The following is an 11,230-nucleotide window of genomic DNA, read 5'->3' on the forward strand; positions in this document are numbered from 1 at the left end:
ACATATTTTTTTTAAATATTCTGTCATAAGTAACGAACAATAGATAATTATTTTCGGTGACAGAGCAAGAAGGAAGCTTCACTGTTAAATAAATGGAGTAAGAATGTAAATACCGCCGGTTTCCTCTGGAAGGATTTACAAATCCTGAAAGCATAAACCCCGAGCGGGATAGAAGAGAAAGGGAACCGGGAGAACTTTACAGACAAATAAAACTCAATTTACGCGGTATTTTCAATCGGATATCACGAGCTTAATATTCTTCCCGACTTTAACAAACCGCAGAAACGAAAGGAATTGTGTTTCAACGAGCACGGCCAACGCGATCTTTACTGCGTCTTTCCGACGCACTGCGTCTAAACAGGATCAACGCCGCGGCGCAAGATGGTCTCTAGTTCAACAGAATTTGAAACGCGAAATATTCGAAAATCCGTACACGTTACTCATCATTATTTTGGAGGGATATTGTTTAACAGACGCGTCTTAATAAAATTTGTTTCCTTTGCGGTAGTGATCGCCGCTAGGAAATATTAGCCGAGTTAAAAATACAAACGAAATTGTGTTAAAATCAATAACGTTAGCCCCGGTTGTTACTAACCCGTTTATTATTTCTGTTTAACGTTACTGCGTTCGATTTGATTTACGATTTCTTCTAATTTACTGTCCGGTAATAAGTCTTGGGTTGCATAACGCCTAACCATGTGCTTTTTCTAGACGAGAAAGGGAAACGTACGAGATTCTTTTTCTTAATATAAAAACTTTCATTGATCGAGAAGCGTCCGTTTTTGTTTGCGAAACAAACGAGAACAGCGTTTTATATTATTAATACAAGAAGCATGGATAGCGATCCAATTTCCAATGTTCGATGTAAGCTGTTAGAATTTCAACTAGGGGATCGTATTAGCTTCGAGATATCACTCTCGCAAACTTGAAAAATATGGTTTCGAGAGAACCCGTTTTAAAAAGTTTCCGGGTGCGCGGCAACATCCCATCTTCTTCAAACTCTCGTAACTTTGTCGATTCTTTGAATTTCGTTCAAACATTCTATCCTGCCGTTGCTTCCCTGGCTGGTATTCGATATAAAAATATAAAAGAAATTAGTCCGTGCGTTCTGCTTGGTTCACCGATTTCCGATCTATCATCCCGCAAGGATGATGCACCTGTTCGCCACACTAATAAATTTCGAACCTCCATTTCCTACGTGTCTACTATTATTACTCGCTCCCAGTTAATATCCGTTCTGTACTAAAACCACCAGTAAACAAGAGTTATTTTATTCTTCCCCATTTCCTAAAATGCTATACTATTCTGCTTGGCAAAATCTTTTCACTTCCCCTTACGTTTCATTCGGATCATAAATTTACGATTAATTTTTATTAATTCCTCCGCGTATATTTTTGTTTTCATTCACTGACTAAAGTTACGTTTCGCACAGTCTGCGGAAGGAAACTTCAGCGACCCAAGGAATTTTCCCTGCGTACCGGTAATGATTGGATTCCGCGAAGCGGGAAAGGATCGTCTAATTTTGGCAAAGTGTGCGGCCACACAGCTTCGATCTTCGATCCGCGGCGCACCATGTTTGAGGGACTTGGTGCCGTGTCTATCTCCGTGGGTGTGTTGCTCCGTCCTGTTATTCGTTTATTATCCTAGCCGGTTTCGCTCGCTTATATTGTGCCGGAGCGTTGTAAACGCGCGGGGCTGGCGCTGTTCTCGAAACTGCGTTCGATACACATCCACCGCGTTCGATCTCTCGCGACTTCACTTCACTCGCTGTCGCGCGAGCTCGAGGATCCATCGCTGGATCGATCGCGAATTCGCGTCCTCAGATTCGATAATTCTTCGAAAGTTCACGGGCCGCGGGATGATCTTGTCCGAAAAGTTTCCAGCGAGCATCTCGAGCGATCACGTTTCCCATCGGTGTTTTCGCGACGCCAGTAATTTCAATTACTCGTCCGCCTCCGCGGAGGCTCGGCGTCGTTGCGTCTACCAATTAAACCGCGTCTTTCCCGCGAACACGAGGCATTTCATTTGACGCGCCGACTATGCCCGCGAATTTTACCGAGGAATTTTTTATCGCGTTTCCCATCGACCGGAGAGAGTGAATTCAACGATAAAATGCGCGCGACGAGAGTCTTCCTGGTGCATCGATGTATTCTTCGTCTCGTTTCGAATGCAGAAGATTCGATCGCGGGCCAACCCTGGTGATCTATGCTCGCGGAGGAAGAAGGACCGGTCCGTGAATACGACGGGATATTTTCATCGCAGTGGATTATTTAAGTCTGTCGACGAAAGGTGCTTCGTGTCATTGTCACGGCCATGCCTCGGTCGGAACACTTTTCCTCGAGGGACACCCTCGACACTGTTACGACCACGGTTAGTTTGATTAGAGAACGTAATTATCTTTCGGCGACACGACGTTTATTATATAAAATAATGCCGATTCTATGTTTGGCTTTTTGCTCGCTTGCGTTACGGATATCTGTTCGAGACGTTGGGAAAATAAAAGCACGATAGTCTGATACGAAATTAGGCTAAGAAACTAATTTTTAATTTTCATGTTTTTATCGTTTCACTTTCCAAGAGAATTCTCTGAAATTTTAGTTTCTTTTTTAAATTTATCGCTATTTTTCAAAGTTCCAATAAGGAGACCGTGTTGCAAATCAAATCCGTAACACAATACTGAACAAAAGTTTCGAAGATTCTATAACCGTTACAAGGACTTTCTTAAAAACTCGGTAATTGCTTTCTCGAGTCCCATCTCGGCTTGGAGATTTCAATTACCACCGTTTCGAAACGCAATAATTTCAATCTATCGGTTACGAAGGTTTACTAAACTTCGAAGACAACCGTTTTCCAGCGACTCGTTCTCGTTCGCTATTGAAAATTTAGTACAGTTCGACGCGACTTCCGTTCCGGGGTGCTCGCTTTGCGCTCGGATCGCTTGAACTTTCCCCAACGACGATCCTTTCAGAGTCTCCGACAAGTTTCAATGCGCGTTCCAGAGCAACTGTCATAATAACTGCGATCTGGTTCTCTTAAAATCAGTCGCGCTTCGACGAGACGGTTCCCAAGATTGATTCGCAAAATGAAAGACGTTCGAAAAACTGACGCGTCGTGGTACGATTTTTCCGTGGAAAGAGAGACCCGGGGGAGGTAAAAATGGCTCGTCGCAGGATTCTGGAAACGGATATCGGAATCGTGAGTTTCTGCACACGGTACTGATAGCCGCGTATTTGCGAGGCGCGCCTCGGGCGTTGCTTACGCGGCTTACCGGCGAAATAGATCGCCCGAGCGTCCCGCCTCCGTGCAGAGGGGCTATCTACATCCGGTGGCGGTTCAATTTGAATATGATAATAATAGGAAAACGTCGGTACGCGCCCCGGTACACGTATTTACGCGCACACGTACGCCGACGCGGAATGCAAAATAGCCTCGCGACAGGTTAAATTGCATCGGCGTCGTGCGAATGGAAATGGAGCTGTCGCTTCGCTCGCGATCGTTATCCCGAAAATTTAATGGCGTCCGAGCCGGCTGGGACGTTTTTTTTTTTATATCCCGTTTTCTCGTTGCCCGCGAAAAACTCGTCCAACGAAAAATCCTTGCGTTCCACGCGCTCGTCGATCGGACAAACAAATTCGATGCTCCTTCCTCGCTTGGAATTTCTGCGGCTCTTTCTTCGATTCGAGGTTAAACGAACTTTGATGTCCGTGGGTGGTCCTCGTTATCGCGAGGCGACTTTGTATCTCAATACTATCCTTCGTGACACCAGATTCGTTACTCGCTTTGACGGAATAATTTTTCATTTTTTCGCTCTCGCCCTGAAGACGACCGTTGAAGATGTTTCTGAACTTTTTCTTCCCCACGCGGAGAGGAAACGACAGAGCTTTTAGTTTCAATTGTGTTAAAACTTCGATGACGTTTGAAAATTGCTGCAATTTCCGAAACGTATTGATCTGAGGTTCGTTCACGCCCATTCTGTGTTCCTCGGATTTTTTGGTCTCGCTGTCCCGCGTGACCTCCTTTTGCCTCAACCGTACCTCAAACCGCATATTTGCGACCCTTATTCCTCATTCAAACAGGTACTTTGTTGTTTGTCCACCATCTATAAATTTACTCCTTCCGGTTATGGAAACGGTATGGGAATCGATCTGCTTACGAACGACCAACGATATTGGAAAAATTAATCAAAGTACGCAATCAGCGATCGGAAAGATCCTCTTGTTTTCTGATCACGTATCTTTACAATTTCGATGACACGTCGCGCATCCTACACGGTATTTATTTTCCTTTTAGTCTCGGAGTATTTCTCTTTCAGGATCGCATTTTATAGCAACAACTTTTACCGAACCCCCGTCCATCACGCTGTTACATTCGCGTTACTCTTCCTCCGCTGATGTATATCGTCTATTTTCTATGAAACATAGAACCGTTACCCTTTGTTTCGCTTGTTTATCGCCGTGTTTACAGCATCACGGTGTATCAATTCTAAGTGAAACATACGACAAAACCCGGAGAAGGAGACGAATTCGCAAATAACCGTAAATAACTCAAAGAATCTCGGAAGAATCCTATTAAGCGACCAAATTTGGACGAAATATGTTCCAGGTTTTTTCCTGCCCTCGAATTTTCCTCAAAAACAGTGCATAACGATTCGCGCGGATTCCTTATAAATAGAACAGCTTCTACAAAGTACCGATTCGCTTTGAATCTTGTGTTTTCGGAACATTCAAAAAGATTTAAACAAGCTATTTTTAATTTTGAGCAAATATACAGGAACATATTCGTTCGTGATCTATGATCTGGTCGTGCACGCGCCTCCTTTGAACATGTAACAACGTAACCGTTCGTCGGATCGAGAAAATAATGGTTTGGAAAATAAAAATAACCCCACTTATCGCCTTCAGCGCCTGGTTTCTATGAAGTATGAATCTTTGGGAAATCTTGGTGATACTTTTAAACTGATATACTAATTCACCTATTTTACCCCTTCATGTCCAAAGTGATGAAATGAAATTTGGACACTGAACCCTAAAAATATCGAGGACATCGACAAAAATTTAGCGGAATGGGAACTGTCGAAACGCTAACCGGATATTTGTCATTTGTTGGCAGGAGGAACAACGACGCACCGGAAGATACATCGCTGGCGGAGCGTTGCTCGCGGTCACGTTGCTCGCTCTGCATCATGTCCTTTTGCGGGACACATCGACCATAACTGGCGTCTGCATACCACTCATAATAATGGTGTCCTACATTGTCTGGATTTTGTATTCCGCCCACCGGGACAGGCGAAAGGTAACGAGTTTTAAATCACATCGTTCTCTTGCTCTTTCTGGAAACGGTCGGAACGGGGTCGAGGGGTCGGAAGGGACACTGGAAAATTGCCAATGGGTTTGTTAAATGTTTACAGAATATTCGGCCAGAAATTTCCGGGCACGAAACTCGGGGGGTTATAGTTTCCAACGAGCTCGATCAACCGACGACCGCGTTATTCTCGCCGATTTAAATACAGCCCTGCCCTCGCGCTAAATTTTTCCGCGTTTCCGGTGAATTTCCAGCGGGATAGCGTCGCGGAAATATTCGACCCACGAAATGAAACTGACACAATTCCAGGATAAAGCTCAGAACCAAACACGGTCGGATAACGGTGGCTGAATTTCATCCTTCGAATTTTCTACGAAGCTTGCAAGCTGTAAAATTAACAGTTTTATCGAAATTTGTTTTCGCAAATATCTGTTAAACCTGCCCGATCCGGTGTCGCGTTTCTTCGCGTTTTTAGACGCGCGGGAAAATAAAAATAAAATCGTGCGAAAATTTATAAAGTTTATGGAAAGTGGCCAACCGTATTTCACGATACGAAATGGTTGAGAATCGCATACATCGTTTCGTCGGTATATATTATTATACAGAGTTTCCTGTTCTCTTTCCACAAGCTTCAAAGCATATATGCGCTGAAGTGCAAATACAATTCCGCAAAATTAATGGCGAAGGAGAATTAATAATCTGATTTGTATCTTACGAAATGTTCGGACTCTAGGCCACCTTGCGGTGTGCGGGTTTGTTAGACCGCAACCTAATGGGACGTAGGAAAATTGGACGAGGAAGGTTGCGTATCTGGCAAGGCCACCGAGTGCAAGCTCTGAGCCACGTTTATGATAATTCAATCGCTATCGGGGACAATGTAGTAAGGCTCTACAAGTGCACGTAGTCGACAGGAAATTAGAACGCTCGTGAAACAACTTTTCAGCCCTTCGTCCCTCGCTTAATTAGTCCAACGACGCTTTAGTGTTCTCGTCAAACGGCCCTAAAAAATAACACGATCTTCCTCTTTGTCGTAAACGCAGGATCAATCGTCTTATTTATTAAGGTTTCTGCGTTAAACCTCAATTGTTTCTTTACCTTTGAAACGGTCAGATCCAGACTAACTAATTTTCGAAAGTTTTCGTCCCGGGTTTTTTAAAGTTTCGAAATACACCGCGACCCGCAGTTGCAATTACGAACTGTCGAGAAGAGCTTCTAAATTCGCCCCGGAGCCGCGGCTAACATCGGACGAAATTAAGCGAAACAAGATATTTTAATTTTTCTGTTCGCGAGGAGAAAAGAAAACTCTCTAATATCGGCGAGAGAAAGGCGAGAAGGTACTTCGCGGCTGTTCGAATCTCGAGATAAAACTTTGGCAGTTTTTTATGAAAACGTCGTCGACCACCGTGAGTCGATTGAATTCTGGAACACCTTTACGACGGAACTTAAACTTCACCAATCCACTGTCGAGCCAGAATCTCCCATTATCGCTCATTTGTTAAGAAACTTCCTGGGTTTCTTCCGCGTAATTTCACCCGCGATATTACGATCAATTTTTTCAACCGTCCGTTTTACTGTCTTCAGAATTAAAAAAATGATTAACTTCTCTTCGATTTTTGCTGGGACGTGTTCGAAACCGTTCCCAAAAGGTTCAAACGAGTAATTGAACGGGGATGAAGTTCGGAAATAAACACAGTTTCGTAGAATCAGAAAAAGCAACGCGCGTTAGGGGTGGAAAATTAGAACGTACGAAACGGTTTTTATCCCCCTGGTCGGGCCACTTTTAATCTTGTAATAAGCGACATGTTCGTTTCGGGTCCGGGTGCGTCCGATGGCTCAGAAAGTAATTAAATTGGCTGAAAACCAGAGCCGGTGGCGATTCTATTACGCGAAAAATTCGTTCGATGGCGGTGCGTAGCGAGGATTCTCGAGATTCCCGGCGAGAGTTGATTAGACATTTTTTAAGTAACAATTTCCATTTACATATGAATTTATCGGGCAGCCAGGAAAAGGAAGGGAGTCGTCGACGCGACAACCCAGAGCACGAACGTGTTTCATTAGTTGAATAAATCTCTGATCTTTGCTACGCGCGGTGTTATCTTTTAAAACGTCGCGGCGGCACGGCTAAATTTATCGCGTCATAATTAGAAAATTAAATTTCGTCGGAATTAATCATCTCTAATGAAATGAAAATTAATTCCGTTTTCATAGGGTATTTAATATTTCATGAACTTTCGCTAATAACCGACGAACAATCACCCGGGAGCTAATTTTAGTTGCGCGTGTTTATTTGCGCGAAACATTGCGTCTGTCGCGACCAACGAATGGGAAAATGAAATGCAGCCAACGGTCCGCGCGCGGCACCGAATTTCCAGTTATTTTTTTTTTCGGTTTTCGTCGCATGCGACAGCCTCTGCGCGAGCAGGTTCAGTTTTCGCGACGAGTCGTGTTTCGTTTTTGCGAAACTTGAACGAGGAATTACAGACGCAAGGTGACCAGAGAACGAATCTGGAGCAGAAGAAACCGAAACGTTGCGTCGTTACGACGAAGCGAACTCGCTGCGAAGTCTTAATCGGAAACGTGTACCATCAACGCGGGACGGGAAAATAGAAGCAGTAATTTACGAGGCGAAAGAAAAAAAAGAAACGGTTAAAGTAAGCAGAGTACAGAAAGTCAGTCTAAACTGGAACAAGGTTAGTTGATAACATAAAACGAGGTTATCTACTTCCAGGTAGGATTCGTGATTTATGAGAACTGAAAGTGGAGCTAGCTTCGCGGGATCTATCTGTTGCTAACGCGAAAAGAACCGCGGGAAACGTAATTTTTTTAATGAACCTGCAGAGTATCCCTGTATCGGTTAATTAACTATTCAAATTAAGCGCGTTGTAACTTTAATCAAGTTTAATTGTTGCGCCCGAGCACGGTGCCTCGAGCGTGTCAAAACGTAGCGAAATTTTTATATAAAATTTATATTAACATTCTCGAATAGAACCGCCGTGGATATTAATATTTTTCCCGGACTTTTTAAATCGGGAGATACGCAAAGTCTGCCCCGCGGGTTAATTCCGCCCTTCTCGGTTTATCCAACCGGGGAAAATAAAGTTAAAAATAATTTTCAAACGTTAGTACGGGGAAATACGAAGATTATGGCGGTTGTAATCTGATATTGGGACGAGATAAAGGAAACAACCTTGCGCAGGTAAATATGACGACGTGATTTTTAATAAAATTTCACCTCTACTTTGGAGTTTTCAGAAATAAAAAATAAATTATCATAAATTTCCGCGCTCAGACTGTTTTGACACGGGAGTAGCTGAAAGGATTGTCCAGAGAGTCTAGACGTGGGATTACAAAGGGGTTATAAATCCTTGAATATATGTATATGGTGTACGATCAACCGCCGATCCCAAATGGAGATGCGATTGTTCTACGTAAGAAAGTGAATCGAAAATATGCAAGAAAATTTGTTCATAAAATTCGCTCGTTATTTCTACTTACGTTGGCGTTGTTAAAAAAGAATCGATCGAATCAAGTAATGGAGTTCCAACGTCGATTCTTCGAAGTACCAAAAATAAGTAGAAAGAGCACGTGACGGGTCAGACATGTATTTTATCTCGAGAACGAAGACTCGCACGAACTTTAGACACTTTATCCTACATTTTCGGTTCGCTCCAACGTAAAAATATTATACTGACGTTGAATGGAAAGTTTTATTCAAGAGATAAAATATTTAAATTATATTACACAACGCGAAAATCTTTCTCCGTTGCTAGAGGATAGGAATTGTTCGAATCAGTTTGCAAATAGAATTATGTGTATCGAATAACTTGTGAGGATAACAGTTGTTTCGATATTTGTGGATATAAAATAGTCATGTTCGAATAAAAGTTTTAAACCAAGTTTACGGGAAACGGTCCGACTTTCCTCAATCTCGGTCGAAGTCCACGCGGCGCCGACGTTCCCGACGCATATTTCGTATCTATAGGGAAGACTACGGAGCGTCGGTCTGGTCAGATCGACGTCCAGCGATTACTTTGATCTGGGTTGAAGTCCGAGCGGCGCCGACGTTCCGCTCGCATACTTCCTATCGACCAATTCGATCTACGAGACAGAGCTGGACATCGATCGACCAATTACCTTCGATTAATTAATCGATCAGAAATTCAGAAATTCGTCGCAATTTACATTAATTTAGAAACGAAATAATGGTGTGCATCGTGAAGGAATGATTGTCGTCATGTTTCACTAGCTATTTCCCAAAATTATATCGTCGAGAGATAGTCTTCCGCGTTAATTTTCTGAATCTTCGGTTAGAGAACTACCGAGCATGTCCCAGTTTTTAAAATCGCGGATTACCTATGCATCGAAACGCACGTGCAGCGAATTATAATTTAGACGAGTGTTCGATAAATTCGATGCAGTTTAATACGATGGCAAAGTTCGTCCAAATGTACTCGCGAGCGACCGTATCATTCGTAATTTATACTCGTAAACTTATCGATCCCAACTTTCGAGCAAATTTCGATTCCCCAGCTGTGCAACCCTATTTTTATAATCCCATCGAAATTCCTTTGCCCCATATAGATATATTTTCTACAATTTCTAATTAAGTAAAAGTCGAATCCTGAATCTGACGATTTGCAACTCTGTTTTCAGGCGTTGAGGTTCGCCACGGCGATGCAACTAACGGAAGTGATCAGCGTCCCAGCGACATCCGACGACGCCATCAACAAGAACGATACGAGCTCCAACGAGCGTCGAAAGGCTCAGGAATCCCGCGAGAATCATGCGTTCTCGTCCAAAGACGAGTGCTCGTGAATGGTCGTCGTTCGTCCGGCGCGTTCTTCGACCCCCTGTTTTTATTTCGAACAGCCCTCCAGATCTCTTTTCCCTTTAGTATCATTTTTTACGCCGCGATATCGGTAAACACGCGTTCGTAAAGTCGCGTTGAAATCGCTCGTTCGGGCTTCGACGAGGCGCGAGCGATTTATGGGATAAAATTATTTGCTCGATTGGTATTCGCGGGAACGGTATTATTTGTTTATACCCGGCGATACGACGCGCGCGTAGTGCGATTTTATTCGCGCGATACGCGTACACCACCGGTCGTTCGCGTGTTTTGCAAATAAATCTGTTTAACTCGGGGATAAATCGTAAAATTCGAGGAACGCCGCGGTATTTGGAATTTATTCCACGCGACCGCCAGAGTAAATCAACGCTGGCCCGTTGTGCACCGTAGATCTCTCGCGGGTACCATCGATCCCTCGAGATCGCGATCGTTCCGGGTCTTCGCGAGCACCTCTTAAAGAAAGGGAATCGATTTGAATTCATTATCGCGCCAGGAACAGCGATTCGTTTTCGTTAAACCGTAACGTATACTCGGTGTTGCGTTCGTTAAAAGCCGCGGCGTCTTCGTCATCTCTTATTTACTTCCATGGGGTGGCATTATAAAGAGTTATGCGGAACATTACATGTAAAATACGGGTCGCGTTTAATGCGATTCTTCCCGGGAACTTCGTTGTTTCGTGCATCAGCATCGGGGGCTCCATTTTCGTGGAAATTAACGTGGAAATATTCGCGAAGAAAGAGACGAGTTTGAACTTCTGGGATCTCGAGTGTCTATAGTTTACTTTGCTGTATTCGATTAATTAATAAGTATGAAAACCGAGAAACGTGTAAATATTAAATTGTCTAACTAGTGTAGTGCAGTGAATACAGATCAAATCTTCACACTATTTAGTTAGCCCAATAATTATATTACCGACCCTTGTATTATCCTAGTACTGACCGATTGGTAATCGTCAATATTTGAAAAAACCAATCAGCGAGCCTAATCGCGACGAGAAGCACCCTTTAACACGCTCAACGAAGAAGGGTGTCGCGTTCTGCGAGGGTGATAGCGATCAGCAACGTCTGGTAAATCTTCCAAAAA

General features: G+C 43.4%; 1 protein-coding gene across 1 annotated transcript; it reads left to right on the top strand.

Annotated features, from left to right (window-relative positions):
* The first annotated feature begins 1,817 nt into the window (after positions 1–1,817).
* On the top strand, positions 1,818–10,698 carry LOC122398327. Its single transcript, XM_043398067.1, has 3 exons — positions 1,818–2,370; positions 5,110–5,292; positions 9,955–10,698. Exons 1-3 carry the CDS (start codon positions 2,314–2,316, stop codon positions 10,114–10,116), a joined length of 402 nt encoding a protein of 133 aa, XP_043254002.1. The 5' UTR covers positions 1,818–2,313; the 3' UTR covers positions 10,117–10,698.
* Positions 10,699–11,230: the final 532 nt, after the last annotated feature.

Source organism: Colletes gigas, unplaced genomic scaffold, assembly GCF_013123115.1.
Source record: "Colletes gigas isolate AHSC1104 unplaced genomic scaffold, ASM1312311v1 Colletes_gigas_Sc00011, whole genome shotgun sequence".
In the NCBI taxonomy this organism is placed as follows: Eukaryota; Metazoa; Arthropoda; class Insecta; order Hymenoptera; family Colletidae; genus Colletes; species Colletes gigas.